Consider the following 27,945-nt stretch of genomic DNA (forward strand, 5'->3'; position numbering starts at 1 on the left):
TCAGAGCATTTCCATAAAGTCGGCGGACTCTTTGTGAGACAAGTTTCCTTAAGAGCATCTTTCACCATGACAACAGCACATTTCTCCACATGTGGATGACGTGCGTGTACGTTCACGCGCAACAGTGTTTGCGTGCGAAACTCAGCTCGTTGTGAGTCGGTGTGCGCGCGATCCGAGGGTTGGTGGATGACGCCACGTGAGCTGAACCAGTCAAACCAGTCTAGCCGTCACCGCCGCGGGTTCAACACTACTCCGCTGCCGCTGCTCTCCTCCGGTCCTCATTCACCGAGCTGCAGCAACATCTCCCGGGGACGCACACGCTCATCTCCGCGGTAAAAACCGACAGAAACCCGCCTCTGGTGAGTGGCTGCAACACATCTGCGCGTGTGCGTGTTTGCTCCAGGTTGAGGTTTCATAGGTCAGTCACACACATGGATTTTGGCCGGAGGTTAAATAGTAGCAGGGATTTGCAATAACAGCAGATTATGTGTGTGACTGTGTGCGTGTGTGCGTGTGTGCGTGTGTGTGTTTGCGTGTGTGTGTGTTTGCGTGTGTATCTTCTATAGTTATTGTTCCGTTTGTTGCAGCTGCTGATTCAGGACGTGAAATCACATGTGGGGATTTCATCATCATCCTAATCCCTATCAAACCATGCTGATTTCTAGTTTAACCTGTCATTTGGAAGAATGTAGCATAAAAGTTAGATCTAGTACCGTTAAATTCTATTCCCACATTTGTATTTTAATGTAAATGTGGCCTATGTTTACGTTTTGTTTAGATTTGACAGCAAAGCAATGGTGTGGAAAGGGTGAAACTCAGTTTTTTAGGTGGTAATTGTGTTGAAAACTATTTATCAGTAATATTCAAATGGAACGAACAAGTTCATTTTACAGATGGATGGATGGATGCTGTCCTGCTCATGCTGTCATGGTTGAATGCTCTGATTAGTGGCTTTGGATAAAAGCGTTATCTAAATGATACGTAATGTAATGTAATTTAATATGATGTAATGTAATGTAATGAATACAAAAGTGGTCGTCGATTATGCTCTCTGGCCCGATGTGCCACCACAGTTAAGCACTAGCATTGCACTGGTACGTCCTCCTGAGAGAGAACCTCTTTTCCCGGACAGAAGCTCAGATATTTGCTTCATCGGTTAAACAATCCTCAGGCGCAGGTCATCAGTTTTTCTCCAGGTCGTCAGACAATGGTTCACATCACATGTTCACATTACATCTCCTTGTAAAATCCCTTAAATATGAGATAAACAGTGAAATTGGTCAGTTCACTTTCTCTTGGTCAACAATCACCGTTGAATTCTCTGCTGCTGCCTCCTCCGGCCGCCTTCCTGGAGCTGCTGCTGCATTAGAAATGAATGGTGGTGTTTATTTTTAAACTGTTGGCTTAGATCCGACTTTGACACGTGTGATTGTATTAAATGACAGGAGGATGTTACAACTTCCAAGTAGCACGGGTTATACATTGATACCCCCCCCCCACCAGCACCACCAGCTACCCCAGTTATTTTATAGTAACTCATTTAACTCCCTGCCGTCTCCTCTCTGCAGCCTCTCTGACAGTTCCTCCGGCTGCCGGACCGAACAGCCCTCATCATGTCTAAAGGCACAGTGGTTCTGGCCTACAGCGGCGGACTGGACACCTCCTGCATTCTGGTTTGGCTGAAAGAGGAGGGCTACGATGTCATTGCGTATTTGGTAAGATCTCCGGACCCGTTCGTCCGGGTGTGTTTGTGTGCAACAGGTGTCTTTTAGTTGGGGTTGCCCACCAGCTGCTCTCGTGTGTCACGCAGTTGAAGTTTTACAATTCGCTGTTTCCAGGCTGCTGATGCAATTCGCTCCCCCACCCCCTCCCTAGAAACACAAAAACCCTATCAGATCTCCTGTGCCGGTTCGCCCTCAACCACAGGATTTGGCTGAAATAATGCCAGTGCAAATCTAGCTGGATTTACTCTTTCGGCCGGGGCAGAACTGCCCAGCAGGCAGATTTCCTATCGTTTCATTCAGTGGGTTTGTGGGGGGGATGGGTGAAGGTCTATAGTTCACGGCTGTGGCACGTGAGGTGCTTTTGGGCTGTGGCTCTGCAGGGGAGCAGAGGAAGAGGAGCAGAAGCCATTGTTCCATGAAAGTGATTTATTGTGTGTGATGCAGTTTTGAAACTATGTGCTTGTTTGAACCTGTCAAAGAAATTTACATCAACCCAAAGCAGAGAAGGATAATTCCACAGACATAACTCATGCTGGTTATACACATTTTATTTGTATAAGACCAAATCGCATCATATATAACCTCAAGGCACTTTATATAGTTAGGTCAGCTAAACCTTGAGCGGACGCAGACTCAGTGTGAGCGGCCATGTGCCTAGACCGGTTTGGGCAAGTGGAGAAAAATGGAGGAGAGAAGACAGAAAGAGAGAGGGGACGAGAGAGGATAGAGAGACCAGGAAGAGTTGTGTAAGTGTCATACTGAAGCTCCGTCAGTGTGGTAGTTATAATAAAGATAATTAAAGTGATCCTTGTACATGTTGTGGTGTTATTAGTGATAGCCCCACCATTTAATAATAATATTAAATATGATAAGAGTAATATCCGAGTCGTCTGCAGCTCTAGAGTCACAGATAACTGCAGAGTAAAATAATAAATAATACAAAGACGAAGAAGACAATGAGGAGTCATTAGTGTGAGATCAGGATCCTGCAGCTTTGGTGTCATAGAAACCCGGGCAGAAGGATGAGGTAGAAACAAGCAAACACACAAACGACACATAATGTTGTTGACTTATAATAATGTGATGGAAATACCTGTTATATCTGTATGTAAACAGATTAAATGGATGTGGTTCGTCTCTTCATTTCACATTTAACGTAAAAGAAGCTGACGCAGACCAGCTGCCACATCAGATATGACTGATAATGTCCCCCTGTATCAAACTGATGCAGGTCTGTTTTGTTTACTAGATGAGTATCTTGTATTATTATGGGAAATGGAAACATTCCCGTATTTTGTGTTCCGCTCCGGGGCCCAGGCCGCTCCTCGAGCCTTTAAGTGGTGTTCATGGCTGGTTGCGGCTGTGAAGAGGTTGTTGCATCTCCTCCACCGACGTGATCTGAATGACAAGATGGGGGAATGTCTGAATTGACACTCAACAGGCACGTGTCTGTGTGGTTCTGTGGAGGTGATTTATTCTCTAGCACGATCTAAACCAATGATTAACCGCATCACTTTGATGTGTGATTGCATTTGTCTGTTTCCAGGCCAACATCGGGCAAAATGAAGATTTTGAGGCTGCGCGGGAAAAGGCAGAAGTCCTCGGGGCAAAGAAGGTGAGTGAAATATGACGAAAGTTATTACTGTGGATGAATATGAGAGTGTCATGGGTATAAGAAGCTAGAATATGATGTAAAGGCAAAGTCAATATTTTCTCATGTTCCTATAAAAAAATCCTCTAAATTATTTCTTCACTGTCTGGCAGCAGGTTGGTGCTTACCCCTACTTTATGTTTTTCAGTTCTGTTTACATTACATGTCATTTAGCTGATGCTTTTGTCCAAAGCGACTTACATATTTAGTACACTCAACATTTCTGAGGTGCCATTTTTAGGGGTTCAGTATCTTGCCAAGGACACTTAGGCATGCAGATGGGAAAGAGTGGGATTCGAACCAGCAACCTTCTTGGTGCAGAACACCCGCTCTATCCCCTAGGCCACGCTCTCTGTTTACTTATGTCGCTGTCAATGGTACATCAAATACACATAGACAATTTTAGCTAAATAGCTGATGGCGTTTTTCCTTTCTACATTTGTTTGTGGTTTAACCATTTCTAAACTACTTCCAACCATCTTTCATGCATCCTGTTGTGAATCACAAGTCTCTTTCATATCAGCTAATCTCGATCGGAGCTTCACCTCAAAATTGATTTCACGTGTAAATGGTCCACAAGGCAATGAATCAAAAAGCTCTGTCCGGGTCCTGACTTCTGTTCCTGTGCAGGTTTTCATTGAGGACCTGCGTGCACAGTTTGTGGAGGAGTTCATCTGGCCGGCAGTTCAGGCCAACGCTGTGTACGAGGACCGCTACCTGCTGGGCACGGCCATAGCTCGGCCCTGCATCGCCCGCCGCCAGGTTGAAATCGCACGCAGCGAGGGCGCCCAGTATGTCTCCCATGGCGCCACGGGAAAGGTAAGCTATCACACAAATGAGAACCAGTTTGCTGTACCGGAACTGGTGCCGGGCCATGACCACCAGCCCTGCCCGACAATTTTTTAGTGAGTTAACAGGGCCACTGTCCATAGTCTGAACCTCAGGATGTGTTTTCAGGGTTGAACATTAACCTTGTTTAACCAAACTGCAACACAAGATCAGAGATCCACTGCCCCTGCAGCCGTTTCTCTCCTCCCTCACTCAATCTCTACTCACTGAAAAGATTGAGCTGTTGTGTGAATCTGAAGCAGATGTCATCATTTATCTTGCCTGCACGTGTCTGCATGCCATGAATCATCAGCTAAATGAAATGAGTCACTGCAGTTTGAATGAAAACGCAGGCCTGCTCGACGCCTGAATAGCATGTGTCTGTAAAGATTGAAAAACTGCCGGACTTCCTATATCCATTTCTCCCTGTGCCGATACACAGCCCTGCATTCTCTAATTCATATTTATCTTATTACTAAACATGGTAAATCAACAAATTAGTATGGATTTTATGTCCCAAGCTTTTGTCAGTTACTTGAAATAGTTGCATCATCATACCCTCAGGCTGCAGCAGGTATTCTGGCTGTTGATTTTACAAGCTGCCTTCATCTTGATTTAAATATACAGAATACATCACATTAAACACACAGACTCGTGGAGAACATGCAAATTCCACTGCAAAACTCATCTGCCCGAGTGGTATTTAAACCAAGGACCCGTTGATCCCCTGGGCCACAACTGCTCTTGAATATTAAACCTTTGCAATTTGTCCATGTATCGTTTACACTTTGCACATAAGGAGTGAAGTGACTCTCTGGCCATCAGTTTAAATGCACAGACACCAGAGGATAAAGATACAATACAGACCCGTCCATCCATCCGTCCACACTGCTTATCCCCTAAAGGTCACAGATCGCCTGTAGATGGAGACAAACACCAGATCATAAAGTTACGATACAGACCCATCCATCCTTCCATCTATCATCTACACTGCTTATCCTTTAAAGGTCACAGAGGCGCTGCAGTCAATCCCAGCTTACATTAAGTAAGAGGTGGGCCACGTACTGGACAGGTCGCCAGCATATTGTGGAGCCAACGTATAGAGATAAACTACCATTCACACTCACGTTCACACCAAGCTGCATGTCTTTGGGCTGTGGGAGGAAGTACTCTGTGAAAAGTCATGCAGGGTTTCCCCCAGCACTATCTTGTTAAGGCGGCCGCCTTAACAAGACTAGGGCCCCGCCTTGACTACCAATGTATTAAAAAAAAAAAAAAAAAAAAAAAAAAAAAATGGCATTGATAATACTCAGGTAATACTGTTTACAACATTAGTCGTGCCAATAAAGTTTTTTGAGTGTAATTGAGACGGCGACATCTGGTGGTTGAATATATTGTTGCATAGTCTATCATAGTCACCTGTCAATCTACCGCCAGTGACGTGCGGTGAGGTCAGTGAGTGGGTAGGCACTGAGTTCTGAAAGCCAGATTTCTCTAAACCTATATATTGTTAAATCAAAAACAATAAACAACAAACAGGCACGCACGGCCGATTTCAAATAAGTTCCTCCCTTTCTTTCTTTCTTTCTCTCTCACTCACTCACTCACTCACTCACTCACTCACACACACACACAGACGGGACGTATATGAAATGTCACGACGGTGACTTCAGGTTTGCCCGTAGCCTACTGTAGTTTGGTCTAAATGATTAAACATCGCATCCATCGACTTAACGGACCCGTCCCTCACACCGAGGGCAGAATAAACGTAAGGCAACAAGTCAAACCTTCGCCGATTCAAACTACCGGTACTACTTCTATTCAACTTAAAAATAAAAGACAGCATTCATCATTATGTAGGACTACAGCATAACTGATGGCAACTCCACTCCATAAACTTTATCTTAATAGATATAGTACCAGTAGCATATGCCCCATGGACCTGTCCAGCATCAGAATATAACCATTTATCCACATTGCAGAGCTTAGGTTTGTCCGTCAGTAACAATGAAAACACAACTGCTCAATTGAATATAAAATGCAGAATGGATTTCACTCGGTATCAATTCATCCAACTTTATTATTAAATAAACCCCCAAAAAGTTTCTGACTCACCAATCTGACTCCCTGGCTGTAGAAATAAGCAATACGATAGTAATCCAGTGACAGTCTGACTGACAGCACAGCTAGCTAGCATCCTTCCGTTCATGTAGGCTACCTGTCCGTTTGAAATGCTCGAACATTGTTTGTCCCTGTTGCTGCTGTACACCGTCCAAGGCTGGCGCAGGCCTTTCTCTTGCTATTCATTCTGTTCCTTTTTAAATTATAATCCAATTTGTTAAAATTCCTCCAGTCTGAAATATCTGCGGGCACGGACACGGCAGCTGCAATGTTGACTTAAAAATCCGCGGGGGTAACGCGACGTGAATGAGCATAGCCAACGTAATGACGTTGGCCTAAGCTGCGTAAATGTCTAGTAATATCTCGATTTTAATTGGTCCATGAATGATATGTAACGTAAAGGCTTATGTGGCATACCATTTACGTAAAAAAGGCACAAAGAATGATGCTTATTTGCGTACATGTTAAATCATACAGAATCAGGTGCGCATGCGCGAAAACTTTTTTTTTCTTGCCGTCCACAATGAATAGGCGGTTAATTTGAACGGAATCCGACATCACTGTTTATCACTATTTAATTTGCACTGTTCTTTAATTTTATTTTGTAGTGTCTGCATGTTTTCCACAACATTTGTACCTACTGTTGTTTATTTATATTGAAATAAACAGTTGTTTATTTCATTCATGCGTACTGGCATCTTTGAGCAAAATACCCCCAAAAATTTTCGCCGCGCCGCTACGCGCCGCGCCAACAGCTCCGCTACACACCACGCCAACAGCACCGCCACCTGCTTACCACCTTGACTGAGACATTTACTGGGGGAAACACTGTCATGTATACACAGAGATACCCAGGCTGGCTGTCAGGTTCTAACCCCTTCTGGCTGTGGGGTGACGGTGTAAACCACTGCACCATGATGCCGCCTACAATTCAGACCTCCAGACACAATTTGTGAGCATCCATAGCTGTGACAGAACAAATGATTTAAATGAAACATATTCGACCGTGTGGAGCTCAAACCATTAACCCTGACGTACCTCACTCCTGAGACGTGGCCCTCATCTTGTACCCTCCTCTGTGTCTTTCAGGGTAATGACCAGATCCGTTTTGAGCTCACGTGCTACGCCCTCTACCCCGAGGTTAAGGTGAGTTTACTGAGGTGACCCCCCCCACGTTGTTTGATGCTACATCTGTCGACGTTCATGCTCACTCCGTGTCTGCTGGTTCTGCTCAGATCATCGCACCGTGGAGGATCCCCGAGTTCTACAATCGCTTCCGCGGGAGAAAGGACCTGATGGAATACGCACAGGTAGCAAGCACCAGTCAATCAATGAACCCCAGATCACTTTTATTATTGATAACACCATCAAACATGTGGGATTCCTCATCCATCAATTGACCTATAGGGTATTGTATTGTATAAAGCTTTATATTTTAGTTTTTGTAGCGTGCATGTGCAGGAGCTTTAATCCGATATTAATTTATGTTCTCCTGGTTTGTATTTTCTTGCTCCATTCAAGGATTATTATTTATCCTGTTCCACTGTTACATACAGTATAAATTCCCCCCGGGATCAATCAATTTAAATTCTTCTCTTTTCTACATATGTGTTAACAAAAGAACAAAGAAACTGGAAAACATTTCTCCATGTGTATTGAATTAGGTTGGTTATAGTAAATAATACGATATAACTGTGAATGGACAGTATTTACAGGACATAACGCTGGATATAAAGTATGACAATCTGTTAATGATTTACTGATTTAATGTCACACTCATGGTTTCACCGACTGTTGGACCGCACACTGACTTTTATTACTCCACCTGGTCCCCACACTCACTCCAGTTTTGCCCACTAGAGGGCGGTCATGATGTTTTAGTTGTGTCCCCTGTAGTGTGCGGAACTTGTCAAGCATCATGCAATCTTGAAACACCGACATGTTTCCTTTGAACAAGAACCATCTTTCCCTTTGATAGAGAGAAAATCAGCCTGGGGGTGCAGACCTATTTCAGTTACCCAGCGTGTCATAAACCAGCTGCTTGAAATACTTTGCGGCCCCCCCCCCAGCCATAGACAAGTTCAGCTCTGGTTTTAAAATGCCTCTCGTGCAGTCTTCAGGTGCAGAGAGACTGCAGGTGAGAGAATATGAATCATAATGGCTGCTCTCTCTGTCGCTCTGTAGAAACATGGCATTCCAGTGCCCGTGACTCCCCAAGCACCCTGGAGCATGGACGCCAACTTCATGCACATAAGGTGGGTCGGAAGTTTGTGCGGGTGTGATGCACCTTCTCTTTAGTTCTGTTTCAACGTCTAAGTCAAATGGTAATCAAAATGATGGTAATTCTTTAAACTGTGTTTCTAAACAGCTACGAGTCCGGCATCCTTGAGGATCCCAAGGTAAGATCAGTTCCTAATGGAATGTCATCACGTTCTTTGAATTCTATTGAACTTATTCCACTCTATACAGATTTTTAGATAAAGTATGTTATTTATAATCTTTATCACTGGCACTGCTAAACCTGAAACCCTACTGGAGACATGAAACATTTCTACAGGTGAAAAGAAAATGTTCACCCGAAGAGTTTTAGATCAAATTTCTTGAGATTCCACGCAAACATCTGGAAGTTCAGTATCATCTAGTGGTGACTGAAACTGAGACATTATCAGAATTTATGAATCTACACAGAAATGGATTTTAAATCAGTACAGTAAACTAACGGTGACAGTGACTAGTCTCATCTCATGCACATACGCTGTTTGCTGTCGTTTCCACAGCAGCAGAAAGACAAAAAATATTACATTTATTTGGGAGTTACTGTAAAAATAACACGGCAGTACGCAGACTGTCCCTTCTGCTGACCCATGCCAGCTCCACTTGAGATGACTCACTCTCCCACAGTGCCATGGGTGGGACTGAGTTTGATCTCTGCCGAGGTCAGGGGTCAAAGCAGTACATACAGGTTGCCCCCAGTGACCCCCAGAGCTCGCATCCCTTGCTCGCTGTGTCTGTTTCTGTGTCTCTCCTTACCCCGGGTCCTCGCCGGGCCCTGGGAATAGCCCGGGACACACAGACACTGACTTGTCGTCAGCAACGCTTCGACTAATTCCCAATTTCATGGGAGCCAGGGAGGGGGAAGGGTTAGGGCGTTGCGCCCAGCTGGGGCCTCCTGGGTTCCAGCCCCAAGTCCGCGAGACCCTATTGTTCCACTAGTTGTGCCGCCGCGGGCTGCGACGTGGGAGGGGAGCCATTTCATCGTGACACCGTGACACCAAAATGTCACCAGTAACAGTAAAGTACAAAGACAGTGCGCCAGACAGATGAGTCCCCAATGGAAGGGGTATCACAGGGAGGCGAGGGGTCCCGCGCTGCTGGGGTGGAGAAGCAGGGGCCGGGCCACTGTAACTCACAGACCTCTATCTCTCTCGCTCTCTTTTCTCTCGCCCTTTCCCACCCCTCCGCTGCCTATTTAGTGGCCTGTGGAGAAATGTTTTGAAAAGAATGGGACCAAGTGGCTCAATAGCATAGCGATGTATGATGACTGTATTGTGTAACTGATTTTCATTCAGGGGGTTTTGTGTCAGACCATTTACTCCAATATTGAATCAATCAATGGCGTAAAATACAATGAAATATTTATGGTTGCAGTGGTGAATACATTACCCCGAGCACAGAGTGAGATTTTGAACTTTGAACGAGCTGCAATAATCAAGTAATTCTCAGTCGTCGCAACCTCTGGCCTTCTGGGAGTTGAACTTCCTCCAAGAATGTTTATTGATGAGGTTCAGAGTAAACTTAAAGACTAATACAAGGTAAATACTAACTTAAGACTTGAACTCGAATGATAAGAATCGAAGAAAAAAAATTCCTATAAACCGAGAACAAAAGCAAATATATCTCCCTCGCGCTTAAACCAACATGTCAGATTTTGATCCACCTGGCAGGTCATCGGAAAGAGGTCATCTCCTCTCAGTATCAGCCTCTCTCTCTCCTCCGGTTACTGCCCCGAAGGCTCGGGCGGACCTGGACCATTCAAAGCCCCCCTCGACTCCCCCACCTGTGCCACAATGGCCCCTCTCTGCTCAGCACAGGCAGATTAGGAAATGTCCAAATGGTCGCTCATATGTTCTCCGACAGATAAGAGTCAGCAGAGTTCAGGTTACTCTGTGATTAACACTGTATCCTTCCTGATAACCCCCAGAGCCACGGGGCCTGCAGCACAATGGCCCCCTGACTCATTTTGATTTACTCGCCGCTATCTGGTGGCATTAACCTGTGTGAAGACATGCACCCGGGGCAACTGTTGTCATGTCTTTACACTCACATCTAATAGTGCTAGCATGCACCTGATGACAGTTCTGAGGTTATCGTTGGGCGGCTGAACAAATCTAACTTTATTTTTGGATTTGTTGGCATCGGGGTAGGACACAAGCGCTGTGTGTCAACTGACAGAGATTTTTCATGGATAAATATTGTGATAAATTCTAAAGACTCTAAAGACAAATTATTTCTACATACGCACTGATGTACAGAAATGCATACAAATATGAAAAAAAATACAAAACTAGAACTCATAGGAATGCATACCTCTGCCAAGGCCCATCAGTCCCCTTAAATTCAATCAAGCTGCACCAAATATCACAAACTCAGTATATCAGTCCCCTAAATATGTCCCATATACCTAATCCTCATCATTAATTCATTTTATTCCCTGGGAAATTGGTGAAAATCTTGAAAAACTATGTTAAAGAAAGTGAAAAAAGATTCCTGGATCTGCTCCCTGATCTGGAATCTGCACTAAAATGTAACAGTCTCTTCACTGACCCATACTGCATCCCTGTAGATTTTGTGTAATCTTGCTTAAAAACAAAGAAATGGACAGAGGTGAAAACATAACCTCCTGGATTATGATGAAATTAAATATGTACACATATATATTCATCTATAAAAATACGCACATATCCATTTTGTTTGATTGAATTTCCTGAAAATGTTATATATCACGATACATGCCAGAGTTCTGATGTTAAATTCTGCAAATTCTAGTCAGGCGTAACAGGTGATATTTTTTCTGACAGTATGCTTTATTCATCATGTTGTTATTTGTCAGATTGGGTTAGTAATATGTCAGTTCATAAGGGTCCCTCACTGTCTCCTCTCTCCTCGTACCTCCACACATGAGCAGTCGGGCCTGCACCCGGAGGCAGCTTGACACTCGTCCTGTGTCATTAAAACATCACCTCTGTCTTAATTATAGCCCCCATCAGCGAGCTTCCCCAGGCCCGCTCCCCTCTTTTGATCCCTGATCCGCTCGTGTTGACCAGGAGTGGATGAGCGTAACGCCAAAGCCTGCGCTCACCCAGAGGAAATGAAAACTTGTTTTCTGCTGGTCGCATGGCTGGCTCCAGAGATGGATGAGCATGCTGCCTGTAGGGGAAGGAAGTGGTCTTGTAGGTGTGTGTGTGTGTGCGTGTGTGCATGTGCATGAGAATGTGTGCTTTGAAGCGAAGAGGTCAGCGTTTGTCATGTGCCTGTGCTGCCCTCGGGTCTGATTGGTCTGACCTGCAATACTTAGCGGCTGCTCCCCGCGTCCGTCTTGGCATCGCTCTGGCTTTGCCTCCCATGAAATGCCTATTGTCACTCACTTAAGCGGAGGGGGTTTTAACATTAACCAAAACATCCCGGGTGTTAAGAATATAAATATCTCTCCGTGTGCGTCACGTGTGTATCGTTGTTTTGCATTTTAAAGAGCGGAACAGACTTGAAACATGGTGATTTAAGTGTCATTTCCAACCCATTGCGCCAAAGATGTTTTCACCATTTGATTTCTCTCTTCTATCTCCCTCTCAACTCTCCCTTCCCGTCCCGGCCTCCCCCTCCCCCTCCCCCTCTCCCTCCTGCCACCACTGCCTCTCTTTTTTTTTTGGGCCCCGTTGGCTTCGATTGAAAACCAATGAGGCAACTAATATGTGGAAAGATAGAAATTTACTTGCTTTAAGTTCATTCGTCAGCCTCCGTCTTTGCTGTATGGGCCACGTTTAGCACAACAATATGGAAGAAGCAAAGGCTGCCAAAGGAGCTGCTCTGTGCTACATGATGGTGCGCTTCACGCCCCATTTCCCACCAATACCTCCTGCACACACACACACCCACCCCCCCCTCGCCCGCTCCATCTCTACCTTTCCTCTCTTTCAGGGCCACGGCTTTGGGACAGGTCCACCTGCAGGGGGTGGGAATTGAAATGCATTGATCTGTTGCTCAGTGGAAACAGGCGTATATTCTCTTACTTTCCTTTTTTTCTTCCTTTGCAGTCACAGACTTGAAGCCTGAGCATGCATGACCATTTTGATCATTGCTCCGTCAGAGGCAGCAATTTGTATAGATTAAAAAAAAAAAAGTGATTTAATCAATCAGGTGGAAAGTGTTGTGAAGTGAGTCCTTTGTTGAAGCAACATCAACAATATGAAGGCCAGGTTGTGTCTGTTGGTTGGTTGGTTTGTTTGTAAGCAAGATTTATACGGAACCTACTGGACGAGGCCAATGCGGGTGAGGGAAGGAGCATTTATCATTCCGTGCAGATCCCGATCAGGATATTTTTTTATCACTTTTCTAAAACCTTTTTATTTACATTTTCACAGATTTCCCGGTTAATAATTCATGTATTTGATGAAACAAATCTGGCATTATTATGGGACTGATTTCTAGGAGTGTGTGAAATTTGATGCAGCTTGATTGAATTTAAGGGGACAATTATTGGGCCTTGGCGGAGTAATGTGCTCATTTCATTAAAGGTAATTACCGTAAGGGAAATTTGTAGACACTGTGTTAAGTTTTCCTCTAAGTATGAAAATTACCACTTCAAAATACAGTTGGCTCTTATGTGCTGTATTTATTTGAAGCAGGGGTAGAACCATGGGCAGGGCCAGGGGGGCCACAGGCCCCAGCTGTAATCGAATTGGCCCCTGAAGTACCCCTATCCTTCCGGTGGTCTTTTTTTAAACAGAAAACATGACAATAAGTTTCTTCTTTTTTTTTTTTGCACAACAAGGAACAATTTTCAAAATATATTCAATGATGTGTGACATATAATCTCCCCCTCTGTGTAAATTGTGGCCCCTCTACTGCCCCTGATTCAGAAAATCCTGGCTCCGTCACTGACTTGAAGGTTAAAGAAGACAACCCGTGTGTGCACAACCAGTATGCAACACCACAGGAAACACAGTCTGTCTCAGCCTCCAGTATTTAAAATTCAGTCCGTCTTTCCCCCCTCAAAGAGTATGCATCAAAAGGCTTTTTAGGGTAGTCATTTCACCCCTCTCCTGTTCACTCTCATTTGGCATCTTTCAGGGCTCTGAGGCAGAAAATAAAGGAGAGGGAAGACGGGCGCCTTCTCAGTCAATTTCGGTGTTTAGTTAAAAGGACGGAAAAGTGATTTCGCTGCTCGTTTTCTCCTCCCTGACAGGCGGCGAGGGGATGCCGATTAGTTATTGTATGATGATTTAGTCTCTGGTAAAGCTTTCCATTTAAATGCACCCAGTAGTTATTTTGCATAGTCCCCCTGCAATTTGCTTCAGCTCAGGAGACATTGGCCATCGCCTTGTCCTAATGCCATGTAATTGTCGGAGGGGGCACGTCGCTGGGCGGACGCGTCAACACGGCCGCACTCTTTCGGGGTCCCATCCATGACTTAATGAAATCGAAAATGATTTAAGGTGTGGACGTTTTTGTGCTATGGCCGCTGAGGAAAAATGATTTATTCCAAATTAAAGCAGATGAAAAAAGTCACTCAGAAAATCAAAGAACCTCAGACACAGATAGAAAGCAGAGATTTTTACAGAGACGACTTGATGTTGCTGCGAGAGGTTCTGTCATACTATCAGGTGTGTGTTGACTTGTCAAGTGTTCTCTATTCTTGAGGATGCGAGTCATTTCTTTCTCTTGCCCTTTTCCCTCTCTCCGTCTCGCTGCATACCACTTTCCCCTGCCGGCCCCTGCGGTGAAGGGCCTCGCAGGGAAAATGAAACCAAATAGAGGAGAAAAATGGAATATTGATTTATTTTTTCTCGTTCCTCTTTTGATGGCCTTTTCAGGTGTCTCCTTTTTCACGCACCGTCTCCTCTTTTCTCCCCTCCGCCCCGCGTCTCTCGAGCGGTCCGTTATCACCTCGCACAATAGTCTCCTTGTTCGCCGCGCTGCTCTTTGATGAGGTCTCAGAAGGTCCTGGTGGAATAATGTGGGGTAAAGTGTGTGAAATAGAGTAAGTGATTGTGTGGGTTTTTCCCCTTTCAGAATCACGCTCCGGACGACCTGTACCTGATGACCAGGAACCCACAAGATTCCCCCAACAGCCCCGATCGACTGGAGATAGAGTTCAGAAAAGGTTTGTGCACTTGTTGTGTCACCTGTTGGTCCGTCTGTAGGAAAACTTTATTTCTTTAATTCTTTAGCTGTCGTTATTCATTCGACTTAATTATTCAAGTGAAGTTATTCATTTGATTTATTTCAAATGAAGTCATAATCATGGATAGATGGAAAGAAAGGTGGATCAATAGATGGATGGATAGACAAAGCTGCAGTTTGTCTGTCCTTGTCACGAGACGGCCCGCCTCCGCTCGGCAGCAGCCTCTTGATGCAGCTGTGCATTGATTTCTCAGCCAGAACCTTTGATATGAACAGCTCCCAAATAAACCTGATGGTATTGAGGGAGCGACAGGAGGGCCTTGTGTTGTTTTGCTCTTCCCTCAGCCGATCAATCCCCCTCACGTCTCTGACATGCTCCAGGCAGGACCCCCCCTTTCTGAGAAATGTCCTCCCTGTCAAAGTTCTTCCTGAACTCTGCCTGGCAGTGTTTGACCAGCAGAGACCTGAAGGAGACGCTGGCTGACCAGTCGGACAAGGATGAACTTCCACCTGAAGAGGAGAAAACCATAAAGAAATATTAACACTTATGTAACTCACATACTTAGAAAAAACATAGTGATTATTTCTATTCAAAGAATCACTTTATACAGCAGTAAATTCATTTCTTCATTCAGTATTTCAGGTATTCCTCAATTAAATTTATAAACATTATGTTCGTTCATAAGGTGATAAGGAAAAATACAAATAATAATTTGTGATAATCAAAAACAAGATAATTAATGATTATTGATATATTAAATGAATACAGGTCATTTTTTGACCATTGTTGTGCATTAGAGGCGGTTTGCATAGCTTGCTTATCAAAGGGCTAAATTAATGTTACAACCTTCAAAAAAAGACAATCTGCTCAACTAAGTAAGAAACAGGATAAAGTAGCTTCCAGTAATAGATGCATCACTTACTGTTGAGAGGTGTTGACACAGCTCCGCGAAGACACTCTAGCAGAGTCTGGTTTCTTCACGGCCCTCTTGAAAACGAGCTCAACCATTTCCTGCAGGTTCTCCTCAACATCCAAGTCCTCGTGACTCAGATCCGTCATGAAGGCTTGAAAGTTTTCAGTGACGCAGCTGACGGACCTGCTCCTTCCTCACAGCATCCTCCTCTGTCTTCTCTGTCCTCTGGCTGGATGCAACGCCAAAGGCGATTTCCACCAGGACGAGTTGAAAGTGGATATGCATTAAATTCAAACTTAATATCATTTTGAGTGAAAAATCCAGGATGAGGTTTTTGAAATCTGTCACCCATCAAAATCAGTTTTGGTACATTTTGTGGGAAACAATGAACACAGTTGAAAAGTTGTGTGTTTTTTATTGAATGTTATCAGTTCTGAAAGTCCATCCTCTCTCGTCTGTGAATCTTCATGTTACTTAACATTGATGGTCGTAGCCACAGGGCTATGTTGCCCCTGCTGCACTTTATCACCATTCCTGACCACCCAGACTTATCCTTAACGCCTCAGAGCATAACTTAGTGCAAGGCTGCCATGTTTGGCCCGGGGGTACACACACACGCACGCACACGGGCCGGAAGCATTAAGTCCAGCTAATACACTGTGCCCTGAGGGGCCAGAGAATCATTAGATATATTGCCACAAGGGTCGGGCTGAATAGAGGAAAGTGTCATGTGTTTGTGCAAAGTGAAAATGGCAAGAAACATCCCGGCCTGGGGCAACAGGCACAGATGTCCCTTCATCTCTGGTCACTGGTGGTGACGGCTGAAGATCACAAACATCAATTGGCTGAGAGACACTAGCTCCTCTGATCTCACTGACCTGACAGCTTTATGAGCTAGAATAGTCATTTTAACAGAAGTTCAGAAAGTAGGTAGGAAGTTTAGTAATGTTTAAGATCAGTAAAGTCAAAGCAGCTAACGTTTTTTAATTTTTAAATGCCATTTCCAATGCTGTAACATTGAAGCTCAATTTACCAGTTTCCCCAAAGAAAATGTTTAACTATAAAACAAGTTGGCGTCACTGCAGCCCGAGATGCTTTTGTGAAACAGGGACACAGGAGTAAAGCCCAGTCTGGTTTTGCGGGTTCATTGCAGGCCTGCGCTCCATTTTCACACATATTCTTTGCCTTTATTGAGCACCCTATGACAAAAGATGTTTTAGTTGTCCACACAAAGGCCCGAGCCTACTCCTCCCTCTGAGCACAAGATCAGCACAAGAATGTTTCATTTCATTCCCCCTCCCACCTTTTCATCCCTGCCTTTCTCACCAAAGTTTTCTCACTGATTAAAAAAGAATATTTAACGACAGGAACCTTTTCCCCCGTCAGGCACTCCATTCCCCATTCCGCTCCCTCTCTAAGAAGAAAAAGAAAATCATCCCTCCCTCCTTTCATGCCAAAGGAGTGGAGAGGAAAAAGAGACAGAGAGGAAAAATGTAAAGCAGTAATTTTTCCTACAACTGTGTCTGCGCTCCCATTGTCTGCACTGTTAGGCTGCGAAAAACTGAAGAAAAGGATCACGGCAGAAGAAGAAAAAAGACCCCTCAGTGGATGATGGAACCGGCACGATGGAGAGAGCGAGGGAAAAGAGCGAGAGCAGGGACGAAAAGGCCCCAGCCCCTTCACTCCCACGTTCAGACTCTACCGTCATTTGAACTTTTAATCTAATTATCAGGTATCTGGGAGGGGAGGGATTCTAATAATGCGCCGTCCACACGGCTCTCTCCTGCGCTGAGAGGTACTTTTTCTCCTTCCATGGGAGCCACCACCGTTCCCGCGATATGAGAATGGGCCGTCGACAAAGCCCCTGTCCAAGAAAATTTGTCAAGTCCTTCACGTGTCAGTCCTATCGGGGGGGGGGGGGTTGTAAACAGCGGCTGAGAGGCGGCCAGGAGGGCTGCCCTTCCCTTCAAAGCTGTTTGACTGACAACTGCAGGCATGATGAAGTATGTAATGGTTCAGAGCGCTGGACGCACGGAGAGATTATACAAATGGCTATATTCCATTCTCAGCGCACACACGGACACACACACTCTCCTGGACACTGTGTTTGTTTGCTGCCTCCACCTTTGGCCTGTGTTGATCATTGAAGGCCGTGAATGAGCAGGTCCATGGCAGTGATTGATGTGCACTTGGTTTAAGTGGCTTCGGAGAGGAAGTGTGCGGAGCGAACGTGGGTGTCTTTAATGAATATAGTGTGTGTGTGTTTGTGGGTGTGGGTGTTTGTGGGTGTGTGTGTGTGTGTGCTGGTTTTAGTTTACTCTAGCCTTTAGGTTTTAGTTTGGCTATCCACAATGAATGGTCAGTTCACAGTCCTAATAAGGATAACTGCACAAACGTGCGTGTGTGTGTGTGTGTGTGTGTGTTTGTGTGTATTTGGGGCTACAACCTACAGAGTGAGGACATTTTGGGAAAGTTAGGACATTTTGTTTAGTTTAGCGTCAGGCATTTAGTTTTGATGGTTAGGGTAAGGAGCTAGGGAATGCGTTATGGCAGCAGTTTCTTGTGTGTGTGTGTGTGTGTGTGTGTGTGTGTGTGTGTGTGTGTGTGTCTAAAACAGGACGATGGATGATGAATCCACAAGTGTCCCCTGCACATGCGCGTGAACACACACAAAAAAGAAATCTCCTTGCTGAAGAGCGCAGGGGCAACAAAGCTGCGTGTGTAATTGAATTAGGTGAAGGTCTGCCCACGATTTCACAGCCTTCAAATGAGCAGGGCCTTTGAATTTATTAGCCCCTCTCACCACCTCCCTTTGTAACGGCTCTCACTTTCATCTGGCGACTATTGATTTCAGTGACGGAGATAATGAGCACTTGTCAGCAGAGTTTTATAAACTCTGTCGTTTTTCAGTCAGTTGAAATTCATGTTACAGCAGCTTTCAAAAAGCGGTTGATTTAACTAGGGTGTGTTAAGGTTAGATTAAGTTTATAATCAACTTATAAAAAAGTATAACATGAATTGCTGTCTCCGTTGTTGATCCCCAGACATGAAAATGGATTCTGTGTATTACCACAGTGGATGTAGAGGAGGATTGTTGCTTTGTTTCAACTCATTTTATAAGATAAAGTAAAGTTTTGGTGTGATCAACACAATGTAGAAATCAAACTAGTGGAGGCAAAGTCTTGAGAGGATTTGAAGATCTATTTCTATTTTACATCATAAAGGTCTGAGTTAGTCTGCAGAGTAACCGCAGAGTGACAGAAAATACAACAGCTTTTGTACTGCTTTTCAATCTTCTACCACTTTTACACCAAAATTTGCAGGATGTAAAAACTAAAAGTATGAAAACATTCATGGGTATTTAGCGGCCAAACCCCGGTGAAACCCTTCAATAGCTGCTGGTCACAGTCAGAGCCGATAAATACATCAAATCATCTGATCCGTGAGTGAAAGCTGCTTGTATCCATTCACTTTGCAGACAAAAGCCAGATGTTAGTGGGTTTTTGGACCAATGGAAAAGGGGCTAAATAGTATGATCCTGGAAGATCACTCTTTTCATTGGTTCCTCTCGCTGGTGAATGCACTCCTGGGGATAGGCTTTTGCCATCTGAGGGCACAAAGGAGCTTTTCCATGCACGAGTATCTATATGTGAGATTTCTATTTGATATAATCAACTTGTTTTCCCTTTAGGAGTTCCTGTCAAGGTGACCAATCTGAATGACGGCACATTCAAGGACATACCACTGGAGATCTTCTCACTCCTGAATGAGATTGGGTGAGCATTTTACTGTTGCCTATACAAAATTCTATAAAGCTTTATTGAAAAGATCAAACTTTCCATGTTAGGTGTCAAATAGGGACGCCTTTTATGATAGGACTGTAAGTGACACCAGAGGTAGAGCAGTGGTTAAGTTCACCACCTCTCAAGCATGTGTGTCTGGGATAAAGTCTCATCATGATTTCCCCTCCCATGTTTGTCTTCACAAAACTCTGTGTCCTCCTCTGCCTTCCAACTGTTCCAATAAAAAAATCTGTAAAATAGTTAAGACACTGTCATTAAAATCATAGTTAAGGTTCTGCCGCTTCTTCAACACATGCATCACACACTAGTTATTCCAAACTAATGTCATGATTTTCATTATCAGCGGAAATATGAGAATAAATATTATAACAGGGATGTGCATTCTTTCTTTGTGTCACGTGGGTCAAATTAAATCAAGATAATAGTATTGAGGTGTCCACTCAAAGTTGTCTGTCTCTCCCTGTCTTAGAGGCAAGCATGGAGTGGGCAGGATTGACATTGTCGAGAACCGTTTCATTGGAATGAAGTCCAGAGGTAAGGAATTAAAAAATTATATTTCATTTTTAATCTGTCTCGGTGATGATGTTTTGATCATAGTGCCAAATTAGCCTGACACTGTAAATGCAGTGAGATGGACATATTTGCAATTTTTACACTTTATATCTATTCAAAACCCTTTTTCCTTTCAGTGTCCAGAGCTTTCATGCAATTTGCAGTTATTTTACTTGAGTGCTTTAAGTGTCACACTTGCTATTCCGCTTCCATAAAAGTGGGCTGGATGACAAACACACACACACACAGACACAGACACAGACACACACACACACTCACACACACACTCCATAAAGAAAATGTTTTCCCCCACAGAAGTTACTTCCATTCACTTATGCTTGTACACACGTGTACAGAAAACACACGCCCTGAACGAGATGGCGGTTCGCTCGCCTCACTGGATAAACACAAACACACAGTGGATCACATTCGTGCACATGGAGTTGAACACGGATGTTTTTCTGTCTTTATCTTTGGTATCAACAGGCGACTCGATAGGCTCCTTTGTTGTGGTTTCTACATGTGTTAGCGCAGCAAATACACAAGTGGCCTCGTGTGATGCACATCCACTCACACACACACACTCGTGCACGCTCCTCTTCCCCCACGACACTATGTGCTATGATTGGCAAATTGACTTGCCAACAGACTGTGGCTGTGGCGCAACTTGGCAGGTAGAAATTGGAAAATGGGAAGCCCACTTTTCTCTCCCTCTTGGCTGAACAAAAGATCAGAGCTTTTTCCTCCGCTGCAGCCGTGGGAGGAGGTGGAGCACAAGGTGTCCAAGTGGTTGAATAACCGCCATCGAGTGCACTTGTTGGTCCCCTCTGGAATGGCAGTCGCGTTCGCACAATAGATAATGGGGCGGGATTGAACGGTGACATGTCATACTTATTTATGTTGGGTCATATTTATTTGTGTGGGGTCAGGGAGGCGGCCGGGGGAAGTGAAATGGACTGTCAAGACCGTTGTCACCGTGATACAAAACACACAACAGCCTGTGCGCCGGACTAACATTTCCCATCTGTCACGCTGCTGTCAAACCTCTGACCCGTTCCCAGGTGACGGTGTTAGCGGAGGAAGCACCGATCAGACGCAGTGACTAACGGCCGCATTTCTTCACGATGAACAGTCTCCTCCGTGTGCTGTCATAATCCAGCACGACACGGGAAAAATAACAGAGAAAATGTTAATATATCGACCTGTTTATTCAAGTCAAATGGTTTTCATCAGATAATGTCTTTATCTGCATGTATTTCTTTAGGTGTTGCCTGTTTATGCAGGACTAACAGCTCGCCCAGAGGGTTGGAGGGGTTCAGCTCAGGGTGAATTAATTCCTGACCTGATTCCCCCCCGCCGCCCTGCAGCATGGTTAGCATACCTGCAGTAACCGTATAAAAGATTAAAACCTCGAAAACCACAGGGGGGTGTTGTCTCTTTAAGCTTAACTCAACTGCCACTGTTGGAGCTTACCCAGATAGCATTTCATTGTTGCTCCTTGCCGCTAAGCTACAGCTCTCTTTCGGAGCACTTAAGCCAAGTTGTGTTGGAGGGCAGTTTTAACTTATTTATCTGATGGAGCCAGCGGAAATGTCCCTACGTGCCCTCCGCGGCCCTGGAATCAAAAAGCCACAAGCCGTGCTTGGCTCAGGTGGCCGCCTTTTGAGGCTTTGGACAATTAGCAGCATTGCTAAGCTCCGTTTTTGGCCACCGGCACATAGCGACTGCGTCTCCACTTTCGGATCAGGGCTGGGCGCTGCAGCATGGGGGGGTCATGCAGATTGGAGCTCTAGCATTGAAGAGATTAAGGAAAAAGGATTTTGAAGTCAGGACAAATGGGGAAATGTGGGAACCTGGTGCAATAATCTGTTTTAGTTGCTTGAATCAAAGAAAGTGTGACTCTCAGTTGAAACGGCAGTGACTCACCAAAATGAATATTATCGATAAAGCTCCTATTTATGTTGTCAGATCTGTCTCACACCTTTTTACCCTGCACCCCCCTCCAATCTTTTTTTTGTTGTTGTTTTAGCTGACATCTGAGTGACAGCTTCATTTTTCCTGTCATCTACCTCATCTTTTCTCCCCTCACCCCTCCCTCCCTGTCCAGAGGGGGTAAATTACAGGGTAGGGAGAGCCCTGGTCCAGGCGCCAGGCTGGCAGGGTCCTCCTACCCTGTCATTTACCCAGGACACTGAGCGCTGTGAAGGCCTGTCTGTCACATGGCTCATGGCTAATAGAGTTGCTCGCTCGTATAGTTTATGTTCCTGTGAATGGCCCATGATAATTAAAGGAAATTATATATATGTGCAATGTCATTATTTCTTTTTTATTATTATTGAGCTTTTCAGATTAAAGCTGCGACCATTCAGATATAAAAAAATATCATAAATCATGAGAATAATGAGATACTGTGTTGAATGTCAGACACAGACACTGGTCTGTTAATCTATCAATCTATGTAGTGTTTCATGGACATATTTATTTGTTTTGTTGATTCTCTTGCCTTGTTTGTCAGGGATTTATGAAACCCCCGGAGGGACCATCCTGTTACAGGCTCATTTGGACATCGAGACCTTTACCATGGACAAAGAGGTCCGGCGGATCAAGCAGGGACTGAGTATCAAGTTCTCTGAACTCGTCTACAATGGTAAATCACTGAAATATATAATCTTTATTGGATTATTTCCTTTATTCTGTGTGGTTAGTGACATATGGCTATTTGTAGAACAGAACAGGTAAGAGCACTCAAAATAGCATTATTACCTGACCTGCATATTACCTAATGCTGACAAATGTCATCAACAATGCGAAAGGAGGGTTGTGTATAATTGTAAACTTGCACATGTGACATATTTTCTCCTTTACACTGTTAAAAATGACAACATTCACATTTATCCTGTTTTTCCAATATTGCAAAGGTGGTCCCTGGTCATGATTTCTGCCAGAGACGTCCCTGTCCACCTTACATAAGAGTGAATGGGACCATGTGTACATATGTCCCTGTATGTTACGTATGTTTGCATGTGTGTGCATGAGCTTTTCTTAGCTCAGGTGTCTTAATCCTCCCTTCTGCTCGGGCTCCAGTCCCCTGCACCTTCATCCACATAATAGGATCAGCGCCATTAGAGGCCGACTACTAGGCCACTTCAGTTATACCCTCCAGAGACAGGAAGCAAACACACACACACACACACATACGCACACACTTACACACACTAACTCACAAAGGTGCTATCTTCAGAGGCAGGGCAGAGATTAAACCCATTGTAGGTTTAAATCATTAATAATTCTGTAAATAGACAACAGACGGCCCGGTGTTGGGGCTTATGTTAACAGTCCACCAGTCCTGCTTCTGTTTTGCATTAATGCTGAACAATGTATCTTCCTTGTTTGAAGTTATTTATTTTTCATTAGAGAAGCTGCAGCAGTCTGAGCTGGTATTGTACTGACTCAGCAAGAAGAAAGTGAAATTAATATGTTATCTAATATATGTTATACGTTTAATTTTCCAAACTTATTTGGCTGTTGACTGTTTGAAATAAATGTATCTTTCATTACCTTTTAAATTAAATATACTAAATGATGAATTGATAATAGTGAAAGCTCAAATCTTACCATGAAACGGAAGCTTTCAAGTTCACACATAAACAGAATTAACCTGAAGAAAAAACACAAAATCCAATTCACTCTAAACCAAAACAGGGCCTCTTTTTGACTGCTAAATCGGAGGTAATAAAAGCAGGGAGGAATTGTGTCTTTGAACGTGGCCAGACGATGAGGTGGAGGTCAGCCACTGATGAGAGGAGGACCCCTGCTGAGTAGGGCGTGCCTGACCTCTGAACATATTCACACATATCCCCTGCCCATCTGTCTCAGAGACTGATGGGAGAAAAGACAGGGGGGATGTGAAGTTCACCTGGAACAGAAATCAAACCAAAGCACACAGAGAAACATCTCGTGAGGAGCAACCACACAGAGCCCTGCAGACCCTGATCTGAATGGAGGATTTGCATATTGTGTCATTGTCTGATTAATGTCTTACAACATAAGGCAACAAATGAGTTACAGCAATAAGGGTTTTGCATTGTCCTTGTGTTAAACTAAAGCTCTTTCAAACCTTTACTGTTCATATGCTCTTTGTGACATGTAGTGTGTTCCTGTGTCCTCATCTGCCTCAGGTTTCTGGTTCAGTCCAGAGGGTGAGTTTGTGCAACACTGCATAGCCAAGTCCCAGGAGAACGTGGACGGCAGAGTGCAGCTGTCCGTCTTCAAGGGTCAGGTCTATATCCTGGGACGAGAGTCACCCAAGTCCCTTTACAACGAAGAGTTGGTCAGGTAAGGTGTAGTTTGTGTTTGTGTGTTTGTGTGTTTGTGTGTGTGTGTGTGTGCGTGTGCGTGTGCGTGTGTGTGTGTTAGACAGAAGTAGCCATGTGTCAGTGAATCAAAGTGTGTGCTTGTTCCTCCTCGACAGCTGTGTTTGGCTGCTCTCGGCCACAGTGCAGCTATTCCACACGTCCACCAGTCGGCCTGTCGTTGGCCCAACGTCCCTCCTGACCTCCACGTCAACGTATTGAACGCACCCTGCCACACAAAGACATCAGAGAAATGTCGGGCTCAGTTCCTGCAGGGCAGCCCCCCCACCACCCCACCTCAGCCCGACCCTAACCGCCCCCCTCCGCCGCACCCCCATGCCCTCTTAGCCGCTGTAACAGTGGGTTTGTTCAGGAGGCTGACCCCTCATGCCCTGTGGGCAGGCTCAGCACTGACCAATGTAAAAAAAAAAGAACTCCATATGCCTCAGTCACACACACTCCAGTTGTACCCTAGAGTCAGAGAGCTAATGGTGTTTTCAGCCAGAGGAGAGAGGTGATTTCACCGGGCCTGTGGGAGGAGAGTGTGAGGAGTGTCCTGCTAGTTAAGCAGGTCAGAAAGAGAGAGAGAGAGATGAGGAGAAGTGTCTCGCACAGTCAGCTATTGAGTTCCTCAGTGTGTTTGGTAGTGAAATAAAGACATTGGACCTACGCCATGTCAACCTACAGTATATATCTTTCTCTCAGGTTTTATTCTGTTTCTTGTTTTCAGTAAATCTCCGCTAAGTCACTCGAGAAAAACTATGACTCATCGATCTTTCAGTTGCTTGGAAACTCACCCTGATGACGTCTCCTGTTCTCGTTGCAAAACTTCGCCCTTTCCCAGACACACGTCTTGGCTCGGGCGACACTCGAGTGTGGCAGGGGTGTAGTGTTGCGACATAACAAAGTCCTCGGGGCCACGGACAGATGGCCGCAGTTGGCCTTCCCATAAAGGAGCTCAAACTTTGCACCACGCTGATGGAGATGACTCTGCTGTGATTGGCAGGACCGTCTAGTTTCTCACTTTTCACCTTTCTATATAAACCCGCACATGCAGACAGTACTCAGCCATGATTTTCTCCTCCATGTTGGAGACGTAAAGCGACTTTTAATCAAAGTTGGAAAAGATAACTATACCCGGAGCCTGACTAAGAGTTTTGGGCCATATCAATAAAGAAATATTAATTTTCTTTTGGAGGATACATATTTAAATATTCAAGGAAACAACTCTGTTGCTCACTTGTTGAATTTAGATGAAATTCTGAATAGCGCTTCATACAATTTATTTGGGGTAGATAGATTAAGAATCATACTGAAATCAAAGCATTTAAGAATAATGACTGATGTCATTTATTTTTCTGACAGTTCTCTATTGTCCACTATTGAACAAGGGAACAAAAAACACAAATTGAAGCTCAGATTTAATACAAAATTCAGCTTTTTAAAAGATTGACTGGTGCAAACTCACAGTTAATATCAGCATGACCAGTGTATCAGTAAATATGTAAGAACACAAACAGTCATAGCAATAATAGGTGGAGCCTATGGTATAAGCAGGATAGTACAATGTTTCGTATATTTCTTATTAGCTTTATGGTGATCATAACTTGTACAGTGGCAGAGACATTAATATGTACCTAACAGAGATACACCTGGAAGCAGCCGTCTCTCTCTCTCTCTCTCTCTCTCTCTCTCTCTCTCTCTCTCTCTCTCTCTCTCTGACACACACACACAGACACGCACACACACTATAGGCATAAATCCCTGCTGGCATCTTGTTGTCGCTCCACAGGCAACAGTAAACGGCGTCATTAACACAGTGGTAATACAGCCCGTCACCGCACCCATCTGAGTCTGAAATGTCACCCTGCTCACTGTCCGCTGGCTCCACTCTCAATTAGACTGCAGGGTTTCTTAAAGAAATACACAAAATATCACATGCTCCCCCCCCCCCACACACACAGAGACGCTCAGAGTGCTCTATTCTTTGAAGCCACTCACTCATAATCATGTTCAGGTGCCGGGTAGGGAGCCTTGTATTGAGAGTTGATGATTTAGTTGTCGCTCTTTCTTTTTATAGTGTTTATCCTATCATTTGTTGGCAATTTCCTCCTTTGCTAAGTGCTTTTGAAGAATGAGTGCAAGCCGTGCATTGGGTGTTGCTGGGAGGAGAGGAGGGAGTGTATTAAGCACTGCAGGTAGAAACTGCTGTAATTACACAGCACACGGCCACTCTTTGTGAGACGCTCGCGCTCGCTCAGAAGAGACGACTGCGGCGAGCGGCTAAACACGACACGGAACAGGCTGCGGCACAAGTTATAGATTTACTTCAGGATAGGCTGGAAGACAGGAAAAACGCCAGATTACAAAATCATCTCGACACTTAGCTCACAGCTGATATGATGGGATGGTTTGAAAATGGTTTTGTGTGCTTTTGTACACGAGCGTGTTTTCACTCTGCCTTTATCGATTATTCATTATTCAGGACAAACAATGCTTCAGAAGAGCATCCAAAGGAAAATCGATGGGGGGAAGGGGGGACGTCATTTCAAAAGAGCAGATTATCAGTGATCCAGTTATTGCAGAGGCAGATCAGGCTCCGTGTCTCTTACTTTCCTGTTTACTCCAAACAGTTCAGTCATGTTGTTGCCAGAGTAACCGTTTACCTCCGTCCTACTGGTTTTCCTCCCGCCTTAAATCTGATGATTGTTAACCCTCGTCTCTCTCTCTTGACTTTTCCCTCCAGCATGGACGTGCAAGGGGACTACGACCCATGTGACGCCTCTGGATTCATCCGGATTAACGCTGTCAGGTTAGCGCCCTTTGCCCCTTAATATTAACTCCAAACAGCAGGAATGCATGAGCCTGTGAGTAGAGATGTCTCTGTATAAATTACACTTGTGTCTTATTCTTTTTTTCTCTTCTTGCTCTTCTCCGCAGGTTAAGGGAGCACCATCGTTTGCAGGGTTTCTCCAGCAGCAAGAAGTAACTGCTGAGGCACTGATTTTTTCTTTATGCCCTCCGCCTTCCGCTGTGTCATAACCAGTTGTAGCTTTAGGCCTCCATTGTCCACCTTTTACCTTCAATTTTATTGTTAGCTATTAGCATTAGATCACCAGACACAAACAGGAGAGCCCGACCAATGTTTATACTTTGGGGGTGCCAATGCCGACACTGATAATAGGAAGTAATAAAATCCAAATACAGATATATTGGCCGATATGAATATTTAAGAAATTGACAATAACTCCTAAGATGAAATGAAATAATGATACAAAAAAATATAACTGAGGCTTCATATTTCTCAGTTTAACCATAAACTTTATTATAAATAACCATCAATAAAATCACAAATAGAAACAAGTAAAAAAAATCGTTTATACTTTCAAACTTCAATATGTCAAAGGCTCACATCAGCCAATTTGTTCAGTTGGGTTCTGACCAGGTTTCTTTGGTGGAAAGGTGTGAAAAAATAAAATGGGGATTGAGGAATTTAGAAGATTATTTCCTGAATTTGTCTGGTTCTTAGTTTCAGTAGATCAGTTCTTGAAGTTAAACATTTACAAATGAATTGTTGTAGAAATAAAATTGTGAATTGTG

The 27,945-nt window shown here is 44.2% G+C and overlaps 1 protein-coding gene across 1 annotated transcript; it reads left to right on the plus strand.

Moving 5' to 3' along the window:
* The first annotated feature begins 45 nt into the window (after positions 1-45).
* Positions 46-27,945, plus strand: ass1 (argininosuccinate synthase 1). Its single transcript, XM_053411051.1, has 15 exons — positions 46-359; positions 1,569-1,715; positions 3,271-3,339; positions 4,006-4,194; positions 7,414-7,470; positions 7,560-7,634; positions 8,509-8,579; positions 8,693-8,723; positions 14,614-14,704; positions 19,330-19,414; positions 19,911-19,975; positions 22,509-22,640; positions 24,172-24,328; positions 27,092-27,157; positions 27,286-27,945. Exons 2-15 carry the CDS (start codon positions 1,614-1,616, stop codon positions 27,332-27,334), a joined length of 1,239 nt encoding a protein of 412 aa, XP_053267026.1. The 5' UTR covers positions 46-359; positions 1,569-1,613; the 3' UTR covers positions 27,335-27,945.

The sequence above is a fragment of the Pleuronectes platessa genome, chromosome 19 (genome assembly GCF_947347685.1).
Source record: "Pleuronectes platessa chromosome 19, fPlePla1.1, whole genome shotgun sequence".
Lineage (NCBI taxonomy): Eukaryota > Metazoa > Chordata > Actinopteri > Pleuronectiformes > Pleuronectidae > Pleuronectes > Pleuronectes platessa.

Bases quoted from the DNA above. Each gene is read 5' to 3' on its own strand.
- ass1 (XM_053411051.1), top strand. From the start codon at position 1,614: ATGTCTAAAGGCACAGTGGTTCTGGCCTACAGCGGCGGACTGGACACC. The intron at 7,471-7,559 runs GTGAGTTTACTG...GGTTCTGCTCAG, and splicing joins CCCTCTACCCCGAGGTTAAG to ATCATCGCACCGTGGAGGAT. The intron at 7,635-8,508 runs GTAGCAAGCACC...GTCGCTCTGTAG, and splicing joins ACCTGATGGAATACGCACAG to AAACATGGCATTCCAGTGCC.